Below are 25,541 nucleotides of genomic sequence, written 5' to 3'. Positions count from 1 at the left end.
GTGTCCGAGGGCACCAAGGCCGTGACCAAGTACTCTTCCTCCACCAAGTAGATGTCGCCTTCTCATCCGAACGGTGTCTGATTACTTTGGTTCTTTCCTCAAACAACAACCTCCTCCTCCTCCGGTCTCATGAATGGGTGGCGTTTACGATTGTGGCGCGCGATAATGCGATCACGGGTCTCGGGTCTTGCTTATGGTTTTATCTCTTACTTGTGTGATGGGTGGGGGAGCTGAATACCACGGGCAGCGATTTGAGCAGCAGGCTCATGTGACAAGCGGGCAGTACGAGTTGAAACTGCATGAGCTGTACAGTAGCAGCAAAGCACAGCGATATGATGTCTGTCAATGAGAAAGACAGAATGGCATGAAATCATTTAACCTCCACTTCATCCTTTCACTTCTCAATCGTGTCTCTGAAGCTGTTCGATCTACCACTCCTCCCTCGGCTTCATGGTGGCTTGTACCTACACCACCATTCCAGCACCTTAATTGCCAGCATCAACGGCAGCGATATCTCCTTTGCTCCAGCGGCAGCGACATCATTTTCGAGACTACTGGAAGCGCGCCTTGTTATGCCCGTCCCAAACCAGTCAAGCGCCAAAAAACGCGATGGTAGCTGCTCAAAAGCAAAAAACAGTGCCAAGCATAATGACGAGTGAAGACGGCGGCGGCAGTAAGCATGGACGTGAAACGTAAGGGAGTCCAACTCAAGGTCATAACCTGGCAACGCAATGGCTGAGACTCAGAGGTGGGGGGTTAGGGTACGAGACTGTATGCGCAAGCGATGTAGGAACTTCCAAACTACGCCGAGTGCCTGCGCCGTGCATGTGTGATGCTGGCTCGCTCGCAAGATCCGATGCCCATGGCGTCTACGTAAACCTATCATCGGCTCCCCAAAGCAAGCAATATCGTTCACCAAAGCCGCCTGGGGAAAGACAGCAAGTAGCCAGTCAGAATCATTCATGCCCGCACCCCCTCCTCCCCTTCCTCATCATCATCATCCTCCTCCCCCGTAACCTCATCATCCCACGCCTCCACCTCGTCCACCGCCCCCGGCCGCTCGAAACTGCGTTTGTAAACCGGCTCGCGATCATGAACATGTATGATAGCCTTCCCCTCCGCCTCTTCTACCTCCTTCCTCCACTTCTCAAAATCCTCCTTCGATCGGATCAGGAAGCCAAGAAGCATGGAAGGGTCCATTTCCGCGGTGCCCAGTCTGCGTAAGCGGCGGGTATGACAGGTCTCTATATCGGCCGCTGAGGGATTGGGAGGGAGTGCGGGACGCGTGGTGTGAGGGTCGAGATAGAAGAACTGGTCGTTTTGATGCCCGATGAAGTAATGGCTGCTACTGGGCCTCCCCCCCGCGATCCCGACCGATTGCGGCATTTCCAGGGCGGATTTCAGCGCGGCGTGGTAGACGGGGGTGATGCGATCGATGCCTAATCTCACTCCCAAGACAATGAGGGTAGGTTGGAAGCTGCCATCTGCGTCTTTCTGCCCGGCGGTGGCAAAGAGTTGTTCGGCGTAGACGTCGCTGTCGTCTGGACGGGAGTAGACTCTAAGCCCAGCGGAGGGGAACTTGTCTGTCAGGGCTCTGTCACGTAGATCAGCGACTGGCCATTTCTACTTCCTGTTGCTTGAATTGGTGAGAAAGAAAAAAAGACTCACTGTAAACTCCTCGCCGTAGCACTCGGCCCAAACCATTCCCCCGGATGCTTCCCACAAGCCTGCGCGCCATGCTCGACGAATTTATGCAGACTGAACGGCGCCTCGGGCGTATCGGCAAACAAAGCCAAGAGGTCTTTATGCACCTGCTCCATCCCTCCACTCGTCAGCCTCCACTCTCGACCCAACTTCAGCATGGCCAGACTATTAGCGAGAAGAGACTGCCCACTGCGAATCATACACCCCCATCCCGTATCGCTTGTGAAACCCCCCTGGTTCCCCAGATTGCGGAGTTTGGTGGAAAAGGACATGGCGGACGTAGCGGCAGGGTCTGAGGATTTGGAGATGGGCGGGAAGTTGCTGCGGTAGGAAAGCCAGATCCTCGCCTCCATATCATCTAGGAAGTCCGTCGGCCAGCCTAGTGCTTCTTCTTCCTCAGAGTGGGTGAGGTTATTGATGGTGGAGAGATCATCCTTCCCGTTCTCCGCGCTCTCGGAACTCTTCTGTCCCGCATCCGTTACGACGGCGGAGTCGGCTTGGGAGATATCTGAGTGCGCGGAGGGGGAGGTGCCAGTACCGGTGCCGGTGCTGGTGACTTTTGCCTGGCGGGCATCGAGGTAGCGGGAGTCGTAGCGGCGGCCGAGACACCAGATGGCGGAGGGGTCGTCGTTGCGGGGAGGAGGGTCCCAGAAGTATTGGACGATGTGGTTGGTGAAACGGGTGAAGTCTTTGTTGGCCATGATATTGGGATTGGATGGGTGGGGGTGGTAGGTAGGGTTTGTGTGGAATGGTGGGGTTATGGTGGTGGTGGAGGTGGGATGTTGTGGTCAGGCAGTCCGTATTATCCGAGTCTTAGTCACTATCCCTTGGTCATGGCAACGACAGTAACGACAGCAGACGTAGATGGTGCAGGAGGAGGAGGAGGAGGAGGAGGTGGAGGAACAGGGCTGCCGATCTGCTCGCATGACTACCATCTCACACACGCAGGCTGTATGGCGTGCCTACATGTATCTTGAGAAGTCCGTGCGTCAGCTTCGTTGCAGGGATCTTGCTATCGATTAGAGATATGCAGGAGCATCGAGCGACTCACCCGCAATCTCATTCCATCATCGTGGGAGGCAGAAAGTGGGTCATCGCAACACTTATTACCTTATGTACTGACCACAGTCGCTCCTTGACTGGTATACCTTCGCTTCGGTCGCATCAACATCGCATTGCTGTATATCAGTATATCAATATCTTGTGCAGCTAGAAGTTCGGGTAGAAGAGATAGAGAAAGCAAGCAGCACTTCGCCACAGCGTAGAAGGAGTGGTGATGGGCAAGAAAGGCAAGGGCAAGCAGCCCACGGGTGGTCGCGCCAAGGCAAGAGCAAAGGCCCAGAAACACTCGCCTGGTTCTGGCGAGTATAACGGAGGACGCGCACAACAACGCCACTTCCTCGACGATGCTGGTACGCATGACGCTCGCTCCTTCCCGAGATACATGCCCATTCATCCCCATACTGAAATATGACCACAGATGACAACAGCGACAAGATGTTCCGAGGCTTCGCCCAGAGTGGTCCGCGGGGCGACTTCTCCCCTCGCAATGCTAATGTCAAGCTTCGACATCAAGCCATTTCCTTTGTGAGCGCCGGCAGTAATACACCCATCGAGCTGGAATCGAGCAAGCTGGCTGAGAAGGTGGCGGTTAGCTTGGAGGAGGAGGATGATGAGGAGGATGGAGAGAGCTCGGAGGATGAGGTGGAGTTCGAGGGCGAGTTTGAGGAGGATGACAGCACAATCCAGACCAACATCCTTCAAGAGGCCGATGGTGATGGTGAATTATCGGAAGGTGCGATCGGGAGGATGAATATCGACGACAGTCCGCCCTCCCCATCTCCACTGGAGTTTGTGATTGACACGGCGGGCGATCCGTCACTCGCCGCGAAGGCAAGCACGAATAGCAAGCAGGCCAACGGCAAAGCACGAGTGGCACGATCGCCTTCGCCTGCGCTGTCGGATACGAGCGACGATGTTGTGCTGTTCCACGGCCGTGCTAGCATGACGGTTCGGACTGTGACAGACAATTTCACACAGAAGCCAGCAGAGACCTCGAAGCCGCCACCTCCAGCCACTTCTATCACGGCACCAGCCACTTCTATCACGGCACCAGCTCCTGACCGCACACCTCACATCACAGACGACTTGCTTGCTGCACTACGAGCTTCTCCAGGTCCGTCTGCGTCACCTTCACCTGCCAAAGGCTGGGCCACGCAACCATCAAAGCACGAACGTGAAGCAGCTGCATCTTCGAGTGACGCATGGAAGCCTGCTCCTGCTAAGCCTTATTGGAAGAGCAAGAAGGTCATGCCACGACCAGATCTCGATCCTCAGCCAGAGGAGTTGGAGATGCTGGAAGACACTCCTCTACGCGCATCCAAAGTCATGTTCCAGGCAGGAGCGAAGGAAAGGGGTGCAGAAGCAACGATCGCAGAACTACAAGCAGATTGGAAGAACACGCTCAAAGAGAAGAAGCGGACAAATGCCATCCCGCAGTATGGTGAAGTGGAAGAGCTCGAGCTTGATCTCGGTCGCAAGTCGAATAGGAGAGGCAAACGAGGACGGAAGAAGTCGAACAGAGAGATGAGGAACGCCATCAAGTCGGATGATGAGGATGACTCGGAGGCGGCGTATGATGACTATATGCAGAACCTTGCAGCTCAATTGGCAGCTGAGGGTGGTGGAGCTGCGGCGCCTATGCCTGCCACTTTCATGTCAGACGCTGTGCTGGGTCCGTCGATTGTGGTGAATGGGAAGGAGGTGGCTGATGATGCAACGCTCAAGCACTCGAATGAAGATGAGTGGGAAGATGAGGAAAGTACTGACACTGACAAAATGATTGGCGAGGATGCCAGTGACCTGTCTGATGACGACGGTCTGAATTACTCGGATATGGAGTCAAGTGATTTGGAAGAGGAGCTGGAGTACACCGAGCGGGAGCAATGGGAAGACGAGCAAGATCTGCGCCAACGTCGACAAGATGCCATGACCGACGAGCAACTCGCACGACTCTTCGCCAAGCAGGAAGAACTTGGTATCAACTCCAAGGACCTTGTGATCGACGACGGCATCTACGAAGACGAGGACGACGCGATGGAAGGTATAGGCGATCTAGTCGCCGCCCGCGTCGGCCTCCAAGACATCTCCAACCTCAGCACCCCCACCACCCACACAACCAAACGCACCAAACGTGCCCGCAAAGCCCAAGGCGACTTCGATTTCCCCGACGCCTCCGCCCTAGCCGATACTCTCGACCAATACGGCGCCCAAGGCTTCGACATCATGGACCTCGAGCGCCCCTCCCTGCGCCCCACGAAAAAGGGCCGGAAATCCAAAGGCCAACTACCCCCAGAACTCGACGCACTCTCCGACGACGATCTCCGGGAGACTATGCTCGGAACCTGGGAGAACGACCGGGAAAAGAAACGGCTTAAGAAAGTCGAGCGGGAGGAGTTACGGCAGCAGGGTTTGTTGGGCTCGAGTGGAAGGAAGGGGAAAGCGGATCTGGGGATGAAGTACCTACAGGGCATGACCATGAAGCAAGTCTTGGAAGAATTGAGGATCTTCTTACAAGATGATGGGCAGAAATCCCGCCCTTTCCCGCCTATGGATAAGAAGGATCGCAAGACGCTGCATGAGGTTGCTGGCGCGCTGAATCTGAAGAGTAAGAGTGTGGGGACTGGGACGCAAAGGTTCCCGGTGTTGTATAAGACGAGTTGGACGGCTGAGTACTCGGATTTTCATTTTGAGAAGATTATGGTTTCGGCTCAGAGGGGGTTTCTGAAGAATAGTCTTCACAAGGGCAGGAACAAAGGTAGTGGTGCTGGTCGGGCTTCAGGTGGTGGTGGTGGTGGTGGTTCTGCCCGTAAACCTGGCGGCGGTGGAGCTGGCCGCGGTGGCGATTTCGACAAGGCTGCTGTGTCGTTGAGAAACGGCGAGGTGGTTGGTGCTAATGCGAAGGAATTGGGTAAGGAGAATTTCGGGCATAAGTTGATGGAGAAGATGGGGTGGAGTGCTGGGATGGCATTGGGCAAGGAGGGGGAGGGGATGAGGGTTCCGGTTGCGCAGGTTATGAGGACGGGGAGGGCGGGGTTGGGTTGAGCGTGTTGAGGTGTGAAGGAGGGATAGGGTGGGGTGTGGGAGGAGAGGGGTGGGATGGGGTGGTGGGGTGGAGTGGGTGTGGTTGGGTTGGTGTGGGTGTGGAGCGGTTGTGATGTGGCATACACAATCGGTTGTTTGTGGCGATGGGCGGGCGTGGTCGCGGTTGTGATGGGTGAGGTCGATGTGGTCGGGAAGCGGATTTAAGGTGTGAGGGTGGTGGCGCTTAGCTTCCATCCTTGACTTCAGCTATAATATCTCTCCCCGTCCCTCATGACGAAGGCAGCCGTTGGTGCTCGTCGGCCATCGAGAAAGGCTCGCCGGGGAAGGACGCCGGGGTGAGATGTGGTTCATGATGTATAGATACCTGTATGTGTAACGAGCATGCCATACCCAACTCTTCTCGACCCTCAAACCTCCACCCTTCACCGTGAACCCCGGTCCACCGAATATCTGCTGTCGTCTTGTTCGTCGTTGTACATCGTATAGTAGTGGTTACTACTCAAATTTGTGGACGACCTGATTGAGCATGTGAAGATATACTATGATTCGTGTTAGTAGATATACATCATCTTATAGAAATGATGGTTTACAGCCGTCGACGACTAGATACAGCTCCACGGCACTTTATAGGATTTGAGAAGCTCAAGTATATATGAGATAGGTACGAAGATGCGGAATGTGTATCACTTAAGCTACTATGCGTTCTTCATAGCAAGATATCGTCGTCGTCGCGTCTTAGGGTTAGGGTTTGGGTAAACCTGCGGAAGTGCCAAGAGATGAGGCGGGTATACCCGTACCTCGCCGTTCGAAGTGGTTTCATACGATTAATGATCGGGAAAGACTAGCAATACAGTGCGAGGTTCACTAAGGCTTGAAAGGAGGTCAGGTGAAGACGGTACACTGCGGAACATGATCCCCGTAGATCGTGGTATATGATTGCGCCCGGCAGGATATCATGGGGTCTCGATCGGCATTGTCAGATCAGGAACGCGGCTGCTGGCGGACGGATGGGTATACTGTGCAAGGGGATTATACACGGAAGCTATGAAGGGTGCACGATGTTGTTATTACTGTGCTATATACGTCATGAGATTAGAGCGGTATCGTTGGGGTGCAAGTGGGAGAGAGGGAATCGGCCTGCTGTAGGGTTACTGCCGGATATTCTTAGGTGGCTCGAAAGGACCGCAGACGGAAGATATGGTGTCCAAGTGTCGTAAGATAGTGTGAGTCGTCCCATGTCTGTAGTCTGTGCCATTCGGCCAGGCACTGGTCGTCATGTTCGCCTTTTCTGAATGGTCTTCTCGAGCCGGTCATTGTCCTCGTGGGAAGATAGCCATGACCAACGACTCCAGCCACAGTCGAACACTAGGTACAGGACGCATACTCAGGATTCGCTGCGCTTCGACCGCACCCAGAGCACTTGTCAAAAAAGCCTTCTCGCCGGCTGCCATAGCTGGAGTCGGTCTGGCGCCCGCCTTGATGAATGCAGTCGTCATCCAGCTTGCGACATCGTGCTCATCAGCCGATTCGGCGAACGGAAGATGCCTCAGTAGCATAGCATACTCGTTGTTCCTCTGCTCCGGGTCCATACCTTGCAGAATCATGGCAAAGTTGCGTGGCGCCGTACCCCGACTGTTCAATGGTTCAAGAGTAGACCCACTCCTATAGTGGCTTGCCGGATCAAATCTAGGTCGAACAGATCAATCCCTGGCTCCTCCCCCTCCTTTGACACGCTAGACTGGAGAGGGCACCCAACGACCCAGCCAGGAGTGCTGGCGCAGACGACCTTGAAGGCGGAAGCTTCATCGAGCATGTACTGCGCCAGGAAGCTCAACAAGCACTCCTGGGCGCAAAGGTGGAAGAACCACGCATTCACGTCATATGTCTTGTCGAGGTAGAAGTGGTCTGAGTCGGTCAACAGAATCTGGTGAAGCGATGCCAGCGCATGATATGGTGGCTCTTGCTGCTGCGACTCCATTTGCCGTGCATATATTGCAAGGTCCACACTTTCCGTTCCGAAGATGTCCTGGACAAGACTTCCTACTTCGCCGTTGCAGATATCGTACAACCGGTGGATCAAAACGGCCTGAATGTTTGCAGAGAGACATATGTGGGTTGAAGTCTGACCCGGCCCGCCGTTCAAGCATCAGGCGAACATCAGCATCCTGAAGGAAGAAGTCTCGTACTGTCCGGTGCAAGAAGTCCACTGATGCTAGGCTGTCACCTGGGCGATAAGTCTACAGTAGATCCTGGCAGCATCCATTGATGCGTTTCTGAAGAAAGCCATACATTTCCTCGCATTCTGTCTCGCTTACCCTTCCGGCCATATCACATATCTTATCAGCTAGTGTATCATTCTCTTCGAGGGCGGCTAGACCAATGAGTTTGAGAGGTCCGTCGGCGTGCATGCACACCAAGAAAGTTCGTGCCGACTGCTGCCAATAGAATTCTTCAATGTTGTTGACCTTGCGGCGGAAAAAGGCTTCGAGGTCTGTCGGTATGCCTTCTAGCCGGCGACAGACATCAAAGAACGAGACGCGATTGTTCAGACTTTTCGTCAGTTCCTTTACAACTAGACTTACCCAGAGGAACACCCCTTTTGCCCTCTTTGTCACCTCTTCCACCAAGTGCTTCACATTAGCTTCGCTCGCCCGTGCATGGACGACATGAGGCTGGAGTTTCTCGCGGACAAACTGAGCGATGTCGTGTCGCGTTCAGTCCTGCAAAATGATCATGCCTTGAGCCTGGCCTGAAAATTCGTTTTGAAAGGCGTTCCATTCGTTCTGGTTGCTTCGATTTCCTCCGCACAGACCACGGGGAGAAGACTCGGGTGTTGCTTCAGGATGCTAAAGCACAGAGACTGGAGGAGACCAAGCTGATTCTTTTGCATGGTAGATCCGGCTATCCAGAAGAAATGGCTCGCTCGTACCACCCGCTGACCGCCGGCCCACTGAGACAGCAGGGTGACAGTGCGATCATCAGCGCACAGCATCTTCATCAACGTCGACTTGCCAGCCCCTGGTTTGCCCGAGATCCAATAGAGACCACTCCCACTGCGAAGCCAATCAACAATCGATGCTTGACCAGGTGACGCCTTGGTCCTGTCCGGGTCCAAGAGCCATCGAAATGTGTCTTTGTGGGGGTTCGTAATTTCATCGTTCCGAGCGTCCAGTGCTTCATAACGTAAGCTCTGCAGGACTCTCCGGACATACAGACATTCCTGAGTCTCGAAGGCGAAAGTCTTCAAGTCGCGAAGTACTTGCTGAACCATAATTGCCTCGTCCCTTTGGGTGACAGTAAGGTCTTTCACCATGTCCTGAAGGGCACTGACACGAGCCATGAGCTCACTCTCGTACTTAGCATTCTGTTGGTGCCTAGCCTCGACCATCTTATAGTGGGAGGACTGACGTTCGGCTGGTAAATATTAGATTCTTGCTCATTAGCGGCAGCCGCACACAAGCACTTACCGAGAATAAACATCATGAAATGAATGACTCTAGTCTGCAGAGAACGCAATTCTTTCTGCAGCCCAAGCATTGCATTCGTCTCTTTCTCCACCCGTATCGCGGCTCGTAACCGCTCGAGCTTTCCAGTCCCGCCTTGTATCTGCAGTCTGTCGAGCAGCCTCCCACGATCGCCCTTAACGCGAAGACAACAATCTAGGAGAGGCTCGACCGCGGCAGCCACGGAAGCATCGACTTCTTTAGCGGACATGAAGGTTCGAAGACCACTTGCGTACTTGTCGAAAAGCGCTAATTCTTTCAGCAGGCTCTCAGCTACCAGATAATTCTTCTCGCTTGCGTTGGTGAAGTTCCGATATATGTTCCGGGCACTTTTCGCGACATTGTAGCTGAACTGTACAAGCTGGACGATGGCGCTGGCCGCACCGAGCCCTGTAAGGACGTCCATGGACTGTCCGCCTCGGGGTACTGCGAACGGTACTCAGAGATCTTGGTCCTGCATTCGTCTGAACATAGTATGACGGGAAGTTGGCGGACTAGCCAGCGTGTATGGAAAATCAGGCGATACCAATGCGATACTGGGTGTCAATCGTAGATCCGAGCTTTAGATCCCATGGTGTGATAAGACATCTCCTGGCGCGTGACGTGGCCATCTTATTAAATCTAGAGGATGTTAGAAGTGGAAGGGGGGCGGATTTTACATCACGAGTGTGAGGCAGCCTTGCCGCCAGCACGACACGGCTCAGCCTCCAGGACTCATGCACACCTCGCAGCTGGGGCGTCAGGCACCGGGCAGCAGACGGTACGGGGCCAATCACCGTCTAGGCGCAGCCCTGACGAGATTGTGGTGATGAGAAATTATGTTCCCGACGTACATCTACTCGTAAGGCCAGAAGGATGATCATCCCGAGGATCGCGGTGTCGTTGCAGGGAACGCGTTCTCGCGATCAAGGGAAAAGTGCACGGCCTGTGCAGTCGCTACTATGATTGGTTGACCGGTCCGATTCATCGCCGAAGCCACTTCACCTCGTCCAGTTTTGCAGCACCGCGATTGCATTATTATTTGATCGCTGCCGTGCGAAATGCTAATGATCAAATTGCCATGATCTACGAAGGATGTGCAGCAACACGAGTATATCGGGAATCTTAGGATCTAAACATGATCTAGTCTCAGGCGAGCTGCATCTCAGAATTGCGTTCTGCTTCGTGGAAGCTCAGTAGGCGCGTTTGTGTACATCTTGGGAAGAGTCGCGTCTTGCGAAGTAATGAAGTAGATGTCAGCTTCGACAATGAGCAGTCAATGTCTCGTAAACGTGCTTATCGTCATTACCTGCCATGTCGGCCTCCAAGCGTTTGCAAACCTTGCACAAGGCGGGAGATCTGTTGCTGGCTGATCGTGGCCGCCATCGCCCATACGGATGTACTACGGATGTAGAAGTCTCTCGTGGTACTGTCTTGATACTCGTACTGGCACGCTTGAAGCGCGCTGAGAAGTATTGCCCTTCAAGGACGAGGTTTCCAGCGGACATAAGAAGCGGAAAACCTGCAAATCCAGTGTGAAGCGGAGGAGGAACGCCGGGTAGGTAGGACAAGGCAAGACTCGACCAACACTCCCTGCGCCGTACTTCTCAAACAACCGCATACGAGTCAGACCAGCCGTGTCCTACGCAAGGTAGCCAATGCTACTCAGTAGGAATCGTGCCCGGTGGACTGAGAGCGCTCTGTGCGCTCGCGCTGCTAACCTTCCAGGCCAATCCTGCACCATCTACGATGGCGCGCCTCACAATAGTACTGCTGCAAAGTTGTACCGGATTGTGATTCGGCTGAACGAGGCACCATCCCACAAGTCTCAACTACTGCCAGGGAGTCCAGAGGTGTCCTATGCGGAAGCCGCCACAAGCCCAGCGTGTCCGTAGGGGGTAAGCGTTACGCATGCATCACGACCCGAAGGTACCGGCCCCGGTACATAAGAAAGACGAAGTCAAGAGCATAGAGATCTTCGGGTACGCTCCACAGACTGGCGTAGAAGATCGCCGCTATTGGAAAGCCTCATCTCCATCCTGCAAACCGGGTGGAAACTCCGAGAGGGCCACAGTGAAGCAGGGCGGTCAAGAAGCGACCGACCTGTGCTGTAAAGCAGTGACTATGCCATCGATCCAACAGTGAGGTAGACCGTCCAGATGCAAAATCGAGTACACATCCTCGAGGGCTGAGACGTGCCGCATTGTGGCAGTGGACCTGAGTGAGGACAGCGAGGTCGATGAAGCGGCACGTCAATCGTGAGCGACAGTCCAGCTCGACAGAAAATGACAGACATTGACAGCGTGCTGACACGACCTGACGCAAATCCATCGCCTCAGAGTCAGCAGACTGCGAGCCATGATGTTGTTGTCAACCAAATGTAGACTAGTGCATGTAGAACGGTCACGCGTTGATTGTGCGGACTTCTGGGACACGATAAAGTTGTTGCTTCCGATGATGCCCCCCGCGCCTGCCCTCTCGCTGCCCTCCCATTTGCAACCTTCCAAACACGAGCTTCTTTCGACATCACAACAACAATTTATTGATCCGTGTCATACATCATTCGACTCGCCGTCTCACCGACTATCACCTCATCGAAGCAGAATATCACAATGCCTCCCAAGAAGACCAGCACTGGTGGCGCGAAGAAGGCAGCTGCCGCATCTGCGCATGCCTCGTATGAGGGTCAGTATCTCACTTCACCACGATTACCACCCACATTCACGCGTTATGGCATGCATTGCATTTGATAGAGCAGAAGCTGACGATTCTATTGATATGCAGACATGATCAAGGAGGCCATCATCAACGTCAGTCATTTTCCCCGGCGCAAAGTTGTTGACAATTCCCGTCGCGATTTGCTGCCTTCCCATGGACGCGTTCTTGCGGGTTTCAACACAACGAAGCTCGTCTAGACCATGAAACTCTTACTGACGCGTCGCCATGTCTTCAGCTCAAGGATCGCTCTGGTAGCAGGTATGTAACATTCCCACCTCGCCGCCGTCATTGACCGCCAATTCAGCGGACCAAAGGCACGAACATGCTCGAACATCTGCTGACTCTCATGCTTCTGCAACAGCCGCCAGGCCCTCAAGAAATATGTCCAAGCCAACAACAACCTTGGCGGTGTCACCGATGCCTCCTTCACCTCGCACTTCAACCGCGCTCTTCAAAAGGGATCCGAGTCCGGCACTTTCGCTCGTCCAAAGGGTACGTCTTTTCTGAACGATCGATTCGTTGCATGCGTGCTCGTGCGATCTTGTAATCAAGGCTCTGCGATGATCCTCGTCGATCGCATCGATGCCATCAACCAATCGTCCTCCTGACGATCCTTGATACTTGACCCTTGCTGACCTCGCTGTCGCCAACAGGTCCCTCCGGCCCAGTGAAGCTCGCTGGCCCAAAGAAGGATGATGCTGCTCCAGCCGCCACGAAGACTACCACAGCTAAGGCACCGGCGAAGGCCAAGGCCACCAAGACCGCTGCCGCAAAGAAGGCGCCTGCAAAGACTGCTGCCAAGAAGACTACAACGGCTAAGAAGGCTCCAGCCAAGAAGACTGCTGCTGCAAAGACAACCAAGGCCAAGGCCAATGTCGGCAAACCACGCAAGACCCCAGCTGCTGTAAGTACACACCACTTCGACCATCCTGCCGCCACATGCTAATGCTGTTGCAGGCTCCCGCTGTCGAGGAGAAGGCACCCACCGTTCTCACCAAGACCAAGACCGGCCGTGTCGTCAAGACAACCCAGCCTCAACCCGCAAAGAAGGCCGCTGCGAAGCGAAAGGCTCCCGCCAAGAAGGCCACCCCGAAGAAGGCTGCCACGCCCAAGTCCAAGGCATAAGCATGATGCCTTGACCGTTTCTTTTACTTGACGACAGTGTGTGCTGGATGAAAGCAACTTTCTGAAAGGCACGCGATACTTCTGTGCTGGGGTGACTGCGGTGGCGAATGGCGTTGACGAGGGCTCAACGTAACGTGTGTGATACCATTTTCTGTTGTCAATGGGTTTGGGTCGGGCGCGGTCTGTCAACAGTGCGCTTTTTTCAATGCCGGCGTTCCGGCGATGAGATGATGAATATGTACTATGACAGTACATAACTTGCTATGAAGTGTATTCAATTGTTCGACAACAAGTGCTCCAATTCTGCTCTGGCATTGTTTACGCGTTGCCAAGCGCGTCATGGTGTGAGTTACTCGTACGTCGTATACAAGATGGAGGTTCTGATGGCTACTAGATGGCTGTTACTGTTCGGCGACCCTCTATATGGAACATATACGTGCACCTATTGACTTGTACTGGTGAATTGATGGTTTGCAATGCAATTGCCATCCTTTGACACATCCAGACTACGATTAGAGTTCGCGATTAATCGTTGGCCATGTCATGTGCCAAGACATACGGGTAAGCCGCTGTCTCCATACGGAACTGGCGCAGGACTGCTTCCGTCCCGAGCGACCTGTCAACCTGTTTACCACTTCACTACTGTCAATCACCTCTGCTTCACTCTGCATCTTTGACTACCGCAATCCCACATACACTGGCCGCATCAGCATAATTCAGGCCTCGAGATACGCATACTTGGCCCGTGCCGAGGCGGCAAGCAGTGAGGAGCCCTGGCGCTGACGGACGTAAGAGTCGGGAGGTTGATGGACCATGAGCTTCTAAGGAAGAGTATCGAGCTCAATGCCGCCTCACGTGGGAGCTTCTACATGGTTCAGACCATAGACATGCCCGGTGTCCTGGACGATGCCCGTCATAACAGCACCAGCAGCCTTCCGAGATCCACGTCCCATTCATACAGCAGCAACGGCATACCTAGCAGGCTATCAAGCGACTTGTCGCGAAGAGATTCGGGCGAGAAAGCGACGCCTGGACTGGATGATATACCGGGAGGGTGGCCGCAGACGCCAGGAAGTCTGCTGAATGGAGGTGTGAGGGATAGCAAGGATGGCAGTGCGCCCAACGGACTTAACGGGGCTCTTATAGGCGACAGACCTTCAAGCATCAAAGCCTCTTCTTTAAGCTCACGTACCAGGCGGACGAGCGGCGTTGAGAATGAGAAGAAGGCTGGCGAGGTGGTGAAGGATCCTGTGTCGCGACCTGGTGCTGCAGAAGAGGGCTACTTCACTGTGCCACCAAATGGCAAGACGGCTCCAGCAAGGTCGCCATTGAGTAAGCCGAGCGCAATGCCCGGCGAATCCATGTCAGCTCCTTACGGGCGCGTCGTATCTGGACCACAGCCGACAACACCAGGCCTCACACTCCCACCTCTGGTGGAGAGCACGCCTTTTCAACCATCTCCGTCTGTCGTACCTGACTATTGTTTGCTGAAGCCACCATCACCAAAGAAGCACCGCGCATCTTCACCACCAGCCTTCTCACATTCGCCTGCGCCATTGTCTTCGGCATTATCGCATACGACATCTCTCTCGCCAGCAAGACCTAGCAGGCTCGAGCAGCGGCATACCCTGGAAGTGCCAAAAGTCAGTACCGCACGTGTCTCTACCGATAGCAATCATCCATCGAACACAGGATCAGATGGTGCCGTTGTGTCAGCCACAGGACGATTCTCTCCCACAACACCAACCCGAAGACGAGGATCTCTGCAATTAGCCAGGCGAGTTACCCGTTCAGTTCACTCCCACTCAGACATGCAGCTCGATCAAGTGCCGCTGGATGAAGATGCTGCTCGTTGGGCAGAGGCGATCAAATTAAAGCGCGCATCTAAGAAACAGCGCGCCGACACGGATGATGAGCGCGTTGTGGTTGGCACAAAAGTTGACGAGCATCACCAAAACTACGTCCTCGCATACAACATGCTTGGAGGCATTCGGTTTTGTGTTAGCAGGGTACAGGCCAAGATCGAACGCGAGCTCACCGAGGCCGATTTCCTTAGTTCATCGAAGCACGCCTTAGGTATGAACGGGGATGAGTTGACGCCAAGCTCGAAGTACGACTACAAATTCAAGGACTATGCGCCCTGGGTGTTCCGCCAAATCCGGACTGCTTTCGGCATCGATCCTGCAGACTACCTGGTCTCTCTGACTGCTAAGTACATTCTGTCTGAGCTTGGATCTCCTGGCAAAAGTGGCTCTTTCTTCTACTTCTCCCGGGACTACAAGTACATCATCAAAACCATCCACCACGCCGAGAACAAGTTCCTGAGGAAGATCTTGCCCGACTATTACAACTATGTCCTCGAGAACCCAAACACACTACTTTCACAGTTCTATGGACTGCACCGCGTAAAGCTACCCTACGGCAAGAAGGTCCACTTCGTGATCATGAACAACCTCTTTCCGCCACATCGTGATATTCACCGGACGTTCGATCTCAAAGGTAGCACAATTGGGCGTGACTTTCGGGAAGTCGATCTCGAAAAGAACCCTCGAGCCACACTCAAGGACCTCAATTGGCTACGGCGGAATCTGCATCTTGAGTTCGGTCCGACGAAGAAAGAGGCTTTTGTGGCGCAGATGCAGAAGGATGTAGCGCTCCTGCAGCGACTCAAGATTATGGATTACTCGATGTTGGTAGGGATTCACGATCTGGAGCGTGGCAATGAGGAGAACTTGCGGGACAAGACTTTGCAGGTCTTCCAGCCTGGTGGGTCGAAGGCCGAGGAGCCACAGATGCGTGCGTTGGCGCGGACGCCGAGTAAACTAGAACACGCTGCACGAGCCCGACAACTTCGAGAGACTGTGAATAGGGAGAGGCCTGTACCGATGGCTCAGACCATCGACAAGCTGCCGGACGAGTCACATCGAAAGAGCTTCTACTTTTACGCCGATGAGGGCGGGTTTCGGGCAACGCACGAGGACGATCACAATGGCGAGGAGATCTACTACCTTGGCATCATCGATTGTCTGACTCGGGTAAGCTTGGTCTCATCGCCGAGAAGGCGCAACTTTGCTGACATGTAATAGTATAACTTCGTCAAGAAAGCCGAGCATTTCTGGAAAGGTATGGGCGGCCACGAATCGCAGATCTCACCGATTCCTCCCGAACGATACGGCGAACGATTCATAAGATTCATCTCCGGCGTGACCATGTCTCGCGAGCAAGCGGGGAAAGTGCGCTTCTCGAATGCACTACATGAAACGTTTGGCGCCGTATTACCAGAAGGCATAGGCTCTCCGGTAGACGATCCGCAGCTAGGAGGTATAAACATGTACCGCCATCACATCGAGCAGGACCCGCGCAATCCTGATGGTACCGATGAAGTAATGGCGAAGGCTGAACATCAACTTGAGAAGACGAAGCAGGACGAATCCCACATACCGGATCTGTCGCTCTCAGCCGTGAAGGACACACGAGGCTCAGGTGATCATACCGAGCATGCGACGCTACCAGTCATCGGCGAGGCACAAGAGACGGCGAGCAACGCCAGCCAAACACCCTCAAAGGAGCCTGGTCGGGACGATCTACTCTCTCGTTCTCCTGTGCTGGGTGGTGCGAATTCGCCGTCAGATGATGCCGGACAAGTTGCTCCACCAACACCACCAAAAGACGAATCATTCTATCGAAGAAAGGACTCTTTGGACCGACGAGAAAGCAACGGTGGCGCACCACCTCCTACACCACCGAAGGATCGACCACGCGGGAGGACGTTCGATAAAGACCTCCCTGTACCACCTATCGCGACGAAGGTCCTAACACATAGTCCCACACCTATGGTTCAGGACCAAGGCATGAGGAATCGAGCGAGAGGGGCGCAAACGAAGTGAAGTTCAGCACTGACTTCGAAGGGTGATCTCTTATGTTAACCATGTCCATCGATCCATCGATCCTGCGTTGGATCAGCGACTAAGGCGCCATCTGGGTTTTATTGTCTAGCACAGCAGCGAGATACCACTGACGGCTTGTTTTCCTGCTTTTGTTGATTCTTTCTTCAGAACTGTATGTTCTTCTTGACGGCCTTCGTCCGTGGGCTCATTGTTCGGGAAGAAGGAAGGGGTGGCTCTTCGGGTTGTAGAAATAGATGATAGCTGGTATGTAGCATGGCTCGGCTGGCACAGACGAAGCAATTGCAGCAAGTGCATGATACCAAACTCTTTGCCTGCCGAACTTCTCCGTGGGTACGAAAGATACATACCTGATACGTGAGATGTGCGCCGTCATCGTCAGTTGTTTCGATGCCTCATACGAATACCGTCGCAGATCCACTCGTCGGCCAGCCTCTCGCCGGCTTTCCCCACATTTGCCAGTGATCGCGGATAGAGTTTTGGTTGCCCCGGCGGTCGTCGCAAGTGAATGGGATGATGTGATTGGCTGGCAGGATCATGCAGGCTGGTCAACTGTGCATGAGGTGCTTGTGCTTGCTGGCTTGCTGTTCACCGTGCTGTAGAACCATACTTCTCCTACATATCTGTTTGAAACCAGGGCAGAAGCACACCTTACCGAGCAGTAATTGCAGTCACGGCATCCGACCATCTTCCGACGCTCCAGAGACATTCGGGCGGCCGCATGTGGAGGTGGAAATGAGTCGGTGATCGGCAGCAAGCTGAGTCGGAGGCTGGACAGTAGTAGTAGTAAGAAGACGAAGCAGTAGAAGTTATGGAGGCTACAGCTATGACGACGGCGGCCACGGGTTCATACGGCGGGTCCTCGACTGAGTCCACGGCGTCAGCGTCAGCACCAGCACCAGCACCAGCACCCGCACCCGCCTACGACGACGATGCCAGACATTACGCTGCAGTGTCCTCTAGTCAGCTCCCCAAGGCCACCAGCACGCTCTTTCCACCTTTCGCGCTGATGGAGAGTGGTGGTGGCCACCGTGAGGGCAAGAGCATCGGCACTCGTTTCCACGAAGACTGCCACGAGACCGATGCTTCAACCTCGGCCAGCCCACGCCTTCGCAGCAGCCGCCTCTCCAAAGGCAAAGGAAACGCTGCTCTACTTCTCGATGCTCAGACGCAGCCGCGGAAACCTTTACGGCTGCTCGACCTACCTGTAGATATTCTGAAGGACATCGTGAAAGAGGTCACGCATACTAATGATCTGACTTCTTTGGCGCTGTGTCATAGCGCGTTGCATCGCTTGACCGTACCCCATATCTACTCGAGATTCGACATCGTGTGGCCGGATACTAGTGTGCATTCGGAGCCGAGGAGTGGTGTGGATGCGCTTACGTATGGCCTTGCAACGCTGGTCATGGCGGAGGAGATCTTTGGGGAGGCACCGGGACAGCGGGTCATGGGTGTGGGCGTTGCGCAGAGCGGGAACAGGTTCTTGAAGAGCGGGAAGGGCAGGGCGACGGAGATGCAGGTGAGAAGGCGAAGAGGCAATCACTACGCACAGTTCACGAGAAAGTTCTCCCTCGGTAATGGGCCGGCGGACTGGGTGCAGGAGTATCTGATCACGAAGGAAAGTGGGAAGATGCTCGGGACATTAGTCGCGCTTGCTGTGGCGCGGATGAGGAGTCTGGAGACTTTCATCTGGGATATGCCGACTGGGATACTACGAGATGTCTGGCTGGCATTGTCTTCACTGGACGATCGAGATGATGGAAGGCCTTGTAGACTGGAGAAGTTGTGGGTGAGGTGGCATGATAATTCGTCTGCCGATACCGCGGCGACTGGGATTCCGCCTCCGCCACCTCCTATGCATTTGAACGGTATGATGCCGGCGCCTTTACAGCCTGCTGGTGGAGTGGTACCGAGCGCCCTTCCACCTTTGCAGATTCACGCTGCGGGACTGGATCGAGTGGAGCATCCTTCGTTCTCTGTCTTGCCTGCGCTCAAGAGCCTGAGTGTGCTGGATATTGATGAGCTAGCCTACCTGGACGAGATGGCTGTGTTGATTGGACGGTCGCTCGACAAGCTGCGTGAGCTTCGGGTTGGCATTGCGCGTCATGCTATGAGCAAGGTGTGGGTTACAGTGTGGGAAGGCGAAGAACTGCTGCAGGTCGATCCAGACTATCCTACAGCCGGCTCGTTCACGATTGGCGAGAAGCGCAATGGTGGTGTTCTCGGCACCCTCGCAGGCTTTATATGTGATATGCGAAGACCGAAGATCATGCTACCGGAGCGGACGAGAAGGATGAAGCCTACTCGAGCGCCACCGCCACCGGCTATGCCTAGTCCTTCGCAGGTGGACAATGCTATTACTGAGGCGCTCAACACTATTACTGCTACGCCATCGCTGGGAGAAGACATACCTGATCACGATGATGTGGTCTCACCTCCTGTGGCATCACCAGAAGAGCTATTCTCAGACAGCCAATCACTCAGCCCAGACATGGCATACGCCTCTGATCCTCTGGTCGCGACGAGTCGGCAAGCCAGTCCCGAGCCTAGCGCCGAGCATCGAATCGCAGCTACCAGCCCGACAATTGAAGATGTGGTGCTTGGGAGCGAGCCGATACAACCAGTTGAGCCATCGGAACCACCTCTGGACAACTCACTACAGCTCGACAATCTCGAGCTAGAGCGCGTACCACTCTCCATACCCGTCCTCCAACGAATGATAAACTGGACCCACTTGACCTCACTCACCCTCCTTCACTGCCAAAACCACGAACAGCTCTGGAAGACTCTCCGCAGAAGTCTCGCACCTGTACCACGATCGCCGACATATCCACAACCCCGCCGCACACCCAACTCCACCCCACGCAAGAACAGCAAGTCGACCATGGCCTCCGAACCTGAATTCGAGTACCGCATCCATCTCAAAAAGCTCCACACCAACACCGTCTCTCCTGCGCTAATAAGTTTCCTGAAAGAAACACTTGCACCCAATACGCTCGAAGTCCTCTTCCTACAGGAAGCACGGAGTTACTCCTCGTCCGTGTCTATCGATACAATCTTTCGTGGCCCCATACGAAGACATAGAGGAAGTCTGAAGAAGATACTGATCGACAGCTCGGAGAAAGGTGTTGACGGCCTACCGACGAATTCGAGTCGATGGAGGCGGTGGATGTTAGGGAGGGAAGTTCTAGGCTTCTTGTGCTCAGCCAGGATGCCGGCGCTCAGAGAGTTGGGCTGTGCGCTGGATTATCGGGATTGGGTGAGTTTTGCCTCATCATGACTTTTCCCGAATCTTCCGAATATAATTTACTGACAGAGTCTACAGCACTTCTTCCTGCAATCCCTGCCTTCGATCCCACATCTTCGCAGCCTCTATATCCCCTTCCTCGCCGACCACGTGCACGGCACCAATGTAGATCCCCGAGAACTGGCGCTTCAGATCGTGGATATTGTGGCTCTGCGGCCTGAGGTCGAGCTATGCTATATGGGCATCGCGAATAAGTGCTTCGAGATCCTGGAGAACAAACGGGATACCGACTCGCGCAACGAGTCTCACCTCGGCTTGAGCGGTGGTGGGCCGATCGTAGAAGGTTCCACGGGCTTCGACAATGACGAGGACGAGGACGACGTTGATGCTGATGACGAGGACGCGGAAGACGATGGGGAGGAGGGTGTAGAGGAGGAAGAGGCAACGGAAAGCGATGATGAGGATGACGATGATGACAATGATGAGGACGACGACGACGATGATGATTCCAGTGATGGAGGGGGTAGTGGTGGAGGAGGAAGAGGAGGTAGGAATGCGGCGCGGTTGAGGTTGAGGGAGATCTTGTTTTATGATGATAAGGTTGCTGTTTTCAAGGCGAGGCATGGGCGGTTGTAGACTTTGTGATTTGAGGGGAAAAGGGGCGATGTGCTTAGCTTTATATACCATCTACCCATCTGATCTTGGAGCTGTGCTTCTTCCACTCAAGTTGTGCTGTTCAATTGTGTGGCTTTCGGTGATAGAAACGGGGCGTATATTCGAGTTTGTGCATTTGATAGGCACTGGCGGGCATCGATGCAGCGTCGACGGAGGCACATAGGTGCATTCTATTTGCTTCCTCGAGTCGTCTGATGGGTGGCGTATGTGACGTTCTGGTCGTTCTCGTCACCGATTCCCTCGCAAAGCAGCCATGATGTACAATTGCACAGCTTTCCGACGTGATGATCGAAGTTTCGACAAGTTCGGGACCTGAAGCTCTACCAAGCATGAAACCTCAGGTAGCGACGATCACGACGAGACTGCAGCAACGGGAAAGGGACTGATTGTTGCATTCAAGTCATGGTATAGCTCACGCCAGGCTCTCGCTTGCTTACCGGACGCACACCCTCACCGACTCCCTAACGACGTCTTACCCAAACCCTAACCCTAACAAATTTTTTTTATTTCATGCACGTCTCTCGGGGCCCAATGGCCTCTGATGACCAGAAACGAGTCTGACTTCAACACTGAACACCACTTTGTAATGTGTGAACACCGCTGGACTATGCAGCTCACTTGAGTCTCGTCGATCAGCACGTACAGGTTCCGCCTGCTCTCCCGACCGCGAGTACGCCACGGTAATGTAGCGGAGGGCAACCTTGAGGTATAAAGATCGCAGCTGTCGGCCGGGATCATCAATATCACACATCCTCGTTATGCTGGTCACAGCTAGATGTAGTGATAAAGCCTACTGATATTACGGCACGAACCATTTGCCCCGGTGGGACAGCGGCTTATGCGCTCCTACACCAGATGACCAGACCACAGTGAATAACGTCCGAATTGTACAGCGACAACGATACATCGGCATTGGACACAGTGGATATGTATCCTGAGCAGACCGGGACCTCCCAAGGAATCAGGTCATACGTGAGGTCGAAGCCAAGGACCTACTGCATGACCGGATCAAATCAGCCTCCGTTCATATTTTCCTAGCGGAATGGGGGGATATGAGATCCAGAACAAAGGTCTTCCAGGAGCACCGCTGTATCGCCATGATTCTCACACAAGAAGGATATGTGGCCAAGCGGCTACTACAAAAGATCGTGTTCTGACTCGAGCCAAAGAAGAAGGTGGCGAAGCTGTTGTCTCATATTGCATCCCGTGATCAATGGGCCAGATCCCTCATCTTCCCATCATGCCAGCCGTGTCGCCTCGCGTACTTTGCCCTCCTCTCAGAGTCGCCGAAGCCTTGTCGAGAATGTGATACACTACCCCATCAGATACGTACTCTGCAAAGCCAGGACATGGAGACAAGCGCCACCGAAAATGACACAGCGATACTCTTCGCCATAGTTTCTCGAGAGCTTCCTGCGGTACAGTTGAAACAGGTACATGGTATGAGAATAGCATCTCGCCTTCAAGATCGCAGGCACTAGAGCGTGTAAAGACGGCGGAGTCCATTCACGAGCAAAGAGTAGCCGATGGTCTCGTGTCTTTGATCGCAGGGAACTCATCTCAAGACGATATCCGTCGATAAGTCCAGAGCAGTCGATGTTTCAAGTAAACCTTCGGATAGTGTGGGGTCACGACGACGAAATCGATAGGCTCCCTGCCTCAGCGAGGTTCGAGTGGAGAGTTTGTCTGCCATTTGGATACATGTAGATCCGGGGTAAGTCAAGGTGGCGAAGAGTCTGTCACCGGCTGAACATCGAGTATAGCGAAGGTGAGAAGTGGACCTCTCTCCAGAAAACAACGGTACCAACCCGGTCGGGGTTGCGGGGCGCAGCGGCAGAAGAAGCTTGGCACGGCGTTCCCGCTGTCATCTCGTTTCTTGGTAGCTTTCAGCCATTTCACCGTCCAGACCTCAAAGCATGCACCTGATACCTCTTCAACGATGACAAGCTGATTGCGCATCTGTAATCGTCATCGTAGTAGAGACAGTTGCAGACAACGATCTCAGCGGGAGGCGTGGCTGGCAAGCAACGTCTTCAACCGTCGTCCTGCTCCGCCCTCAACGCCCTGTCTTAGACCATCCATCATTCAATCGCCCGACACCGATACAAGGGCACTCAACACATCTTCCGCAGGCGGCTAAATCTGGCTCTGTGGGCTAGAGGGTCATAGACTTTACTGATTCGACTCCTCTCAATCGTGCACAAAAGGATCATACCAAATATCTGAGACCTGTGTTGTCGCCATCGGCAGGACCCTGCCGCCATGGCCCCGTCGCACCACAAAGAATGGCGATATGCTTCATCGTGATGCCGCTCGCTGATCTGGCCGTCAACTGCGGGCCTTCGTTCGCCTGCGGAGAAATAGCCATAGACATAGGATGCAGGTACGCACGTTGCCAGGCTGCCGGACCGCTCGCTGCCGGCTGTGCGACAATGTACGACGCCCGTTAGACAGTGCAGATCTTCTGCACGCCAGCCCTACATGACTCGTCTTGGAGGTTCCCATGTATGTATGCTGCTACGGTGTATAACGCCCCTACACAAAATTGTACGGCACACACTGCCCTGTGGCCTTCGGAAATCTTTCCCTACAGCTCGGTACCGGACACACTACTGGCCCACAAGTTCTGTTCCTGTTCTATCAAAACTTACTTCCCCACTGTCTTAGACTCAGGGATTATCGAATGTACCGAACCCTACGTGAATACGCCAGATGCAGTGGCTCCGTCCTACGGGCGCAGCGATAAGGGCCAGCAGACTTCGAGGTACATTCAGCTCTCCGATATAGACACGGCCAAAGTCAAGTTGGGAAGATCGCCGTGCCTTCGGGTCTAGCCCAAGCTGTCAGACAGCCCTTCGGTTGGTTCTTTGTGCTTGAGGCAGCCAGAGATGGTCAAAATCGGTTTGAAAGCATTCTAGGCAGCATGTGACGATAGTGTAAGGGTCTTTACAACGCTGTAACCATAACGGTTATGCTTTCCGCTTAAGTTTTCCAGGTCACGATGGCTCACCTAACACAACTGACTGACTATAGGCGCCGTCCTATGATCATACATGCCAGAAGTAGCATTCCTTGTCGGCACTTCCGTGGCTCGCGATCTGTTAGGCATATGAAGAGCTCGCTACACCAAACTATACTGATCAGATCCACCGTGGTATTGTGGAATTCGCTAGCTAGATCTCCACAGGCGGAACGAAAGGGACCTTGTCGACGGCCAGACCATCGAGCGGCATAATGATGAAGCATGTTGCCACCGACAAAGAGTCGCTCTGGGCATATAAGGAGGGCTTCCTCGCCGCTCCATCAACATCAGCACCAGCATCAGCATCAGCATCAGCAACCAGCTTCTCCAGTCTCGAGTAAGCAGTTCGTCCTCTGTTGTTGGAATCGTCGACATCCAGACATCAATCGCCGCCATGTCTTTCAAGTCTCTCCTCAGCTTGGCTGCTGCGCTTGCCGCCGTGCAGGCATCTCCAGGTGAGTGATCTCCATACAGATTGCGGTCGTCCTGCAGACACCCCTCATTATCTGTGGCACTACTGACATTGATCTTTTCTCAGTCACCACAGTGTCAACTTCCTCGTCTGCTTTCACTAGTCAGTGCACCGGCGCTGGACTGAGCCAGGATCAATGCAACCAGCTCAATGCTGTTGCAAGCCTGAACGGCGTTTCTGGTGGTAACGTTGCAGTGACCGCCGTCAACAACGGCCAGCCCTTCCTCAACGTGTGCCTGAACTTCGGTGTTTCGACCAGCAACTGCGCTGCCTTGCTCAACGATGCCATCATGAACGGGAACAACATCGACATCGACCTGCCAACATTGCAGAATCTCATGTCGTCCATGGGCGTGTCGAGCATAGTCACAAATCTTGTCGGCAACCTGGCCTGCACGACGGGCAATGGGCTCATCCAGCTTCCCCCCAACTTCCTGCCATCCACCCTGCTGCCGTCTGTCTTGCCTTCGATTGCCACAACGAACATCCTGGCCTCGCTCCTTCCTACCTCGATTCCTGCAGTCACGCTACCAACTTTGGGTGTGTCAACGCTTCCAACGATCTCAGTCGGCTTGTCAACGCCAGCTCTGTCCGTTGGCCTGCCAACCAGCGCCATCACCGCTTTGCCGACTTCGCTGATCCCTGGCTCTATTCTTTCATCGGTACTCAGCTCTCTTCCACTGGGTGGCGGCAACCCGACAGTCTTGCCTACCAGCGTCCTGCCAAGCAATATCGTTTCAAGCATCTTGTCCGGTCTGCCAACTTCGGTCTTGACCAGCCTGCTGCCAACATCGGTGGCTGGTGGTCTACCCACGGCAATTCCAACAAGCGTCTTGCCCACATCTTTGTTGTCGAGCATCATCGCCTCCAACCCAGCACTTGGATTGTCAACAGCACTCCCGACTAGTGTCATCCCCTCGAACATCCTCTCGAGTATCATCTCTGCTATTCCAACCTCTGTTGCTCTCCCGACGGTCATCCCAACTAGTGCCCTGCCTACGGCCGTGTTGTCGAGCATCATCGCCTCCAACCCAGCACTTGGATTGTCAACAGCACTCCCGACTAGTGTCATCCCCTCGAACAT

The 25,541-nt window shown here is 54.1% G+C and overlaps 7 protein-coding genes across 7 annotated transcripts in view; 5 read left to right on the top strand and 2 right to left on the bottom strand.

Moving 5' to 3' along the window:
• Positions 1-960: 960 nt before the first annotated feature.
• On the bottom strand, positions 961-2,405 carry ATG4 (Cysteine protease atg4; the record flags this gene model as incomplete). The annotated part of the gene is made up of 2 exons (XM_064835440.1): positions 961-1,594; positions 1,669-2,405. The coding sequence occupies 2 exons, from the start codon at positions 2,403-2,405 to the stop codon at positions 961-963; spliced, it is 1,371 nt and encodes a 456-aa protein (XP_064697375.1).
• A 575-nt stretch (positions 2,406-2,980) lies between these two features.
• On the top strand, positions 2,981-5,808 carry SQS1 (squalene synthetase-like protein; the record flags this gene model as incomplete). Its single annotated transcript, XM_064835439.1, has 2 exons — positions 2,981-3,116; positions 3,185-5,808. The coding sequence occupies 2 exons, from the start codon at positions 2,981-2,983 to the stop codon at positions 5,806-5,808; spliced, it is 2,760 nt and encodes a 919-aa protein (XP_064697374.1).
• A 1,636-nt stretch (positions 5,809-7,444) lies between these two features.
• Positions 7,445-9,717, bottom strand: LTS14_002732 (uncharacterized protein; the record flags this gene model as incomplete). The annotated part of the gene is given in 5 exon segments (XM_064835438.1): positions 7,445-7,894; positions 8,124-8,372; positions 8,391-8,501; positions 8,621-9,222; positions 9,276-9,717. The coding sequence occupies 5 exon segments, from the start codon at positions 9,715-9,717 to the stop codon at positions 7,445-7,447; spliced, it is 1,854 nt and encodes a 617-aa protein (XP_064697373.1).
• A 2,185-nt stretch (positions 9,718-11,902) lies between these two features.
• LTS14_002731 (uncharacterized protein) lies at positions 11,903-13,133 on the top strand (the record flags this gene model as incomplete). The annotated part of the gene is made up of 6 exons (XM_064835437.1): positions 11,903-11,975; positions 12,075-12,100; positions 12,244-12,266; positions 12,370-12,500; positions 12,662-12,912; positions 12,966-13,133. 6 exons carry the CDS (start codon positions 11,903-11,905, stop codon positions 13,131-13,133), a joined length of 672 nt encoding a protein of 223 aa, XP_064697372.1.
• An 887-nt stretch (positions 13,134-14,020) lies between these two features.
• Positions 14,021-17,020, top strand: MSS4 (Phosphatidylinositol-4-phosphate 5-kinase; the record flags this gene model as incomplete). Its single annotated transcript, XM_064835436.1, has 2 exons — positions 14,021-16,168; positions 16,220-17,020. The coding sequence occupies 2 exons, from the start codon at positions 14,021-14,023 to the stop codon at positions 17,018-17,020; spliced, it is 2,949 nt and encodes a 982-aa protein (XP_064697371.1).
• An 829-nt stretch (positions 17,021-17,849) lies between these two features.
• LTS14_002729 (uncharacterized protein) lies at positions 17,850-20,924 on the top strand (the record flags this gene model as incomplete). Its single annotated transcript, XM_064835435.1, has 2 exons — positions 17,850-20,300; positions 20,367-20,924. The coding sequence occupies 2 exons, from the start codon at positions 17,850-17,852 to the stop codon at positions 20,922-20,924; spliced, it is 3,009 nt and encodes a 1,002-aa protein (XP_064697370.1).
• Positions 20,925-24,379: 3,455 nt separating this feature from the next.
• LTS14_002728 (uncharacterized protein) overlaps positions 24,380-25,541 on the top strand; it is a gene marked incomplete at both ends in the record, with an annotated part of 3,540 nt that continues 2,378 nt past the window's right edge. The window contains 2 exons of the mRNA XM_064835434.1: positions 24,380-24,440; positions 24,524-25,522. Coding sequence (XP_064697369.1) covers positions 24,380-24,440; positions 24,524-25,522 — 1,060 coding nt within the window. The remainder of the gene's footprint in view (positions 24,441-24,523; positions 25,523-25,541) is intronic.

The sequence above is a fragment of the Recurvomyces mirabilis genome, assembly GCF_035927965.1.
Source record: "Recurvomyces mirabilis strain CCFEE 5264 chromosome Unknown scaffold_5, whole genome shotgun sequence".
NCBI lineage: Eukaryota > Fungi > Ascomycota > Dothideomycetes > Mycosphaerellales > Teratosphaeriaceae > Recurvomyces > Recurvomyces mirabilis.
The sequence above is the reverse complement of the archived record's forward strand: the minus strand, read 5'-3'. Positions and strand labels throughout refer to the sequence as shown.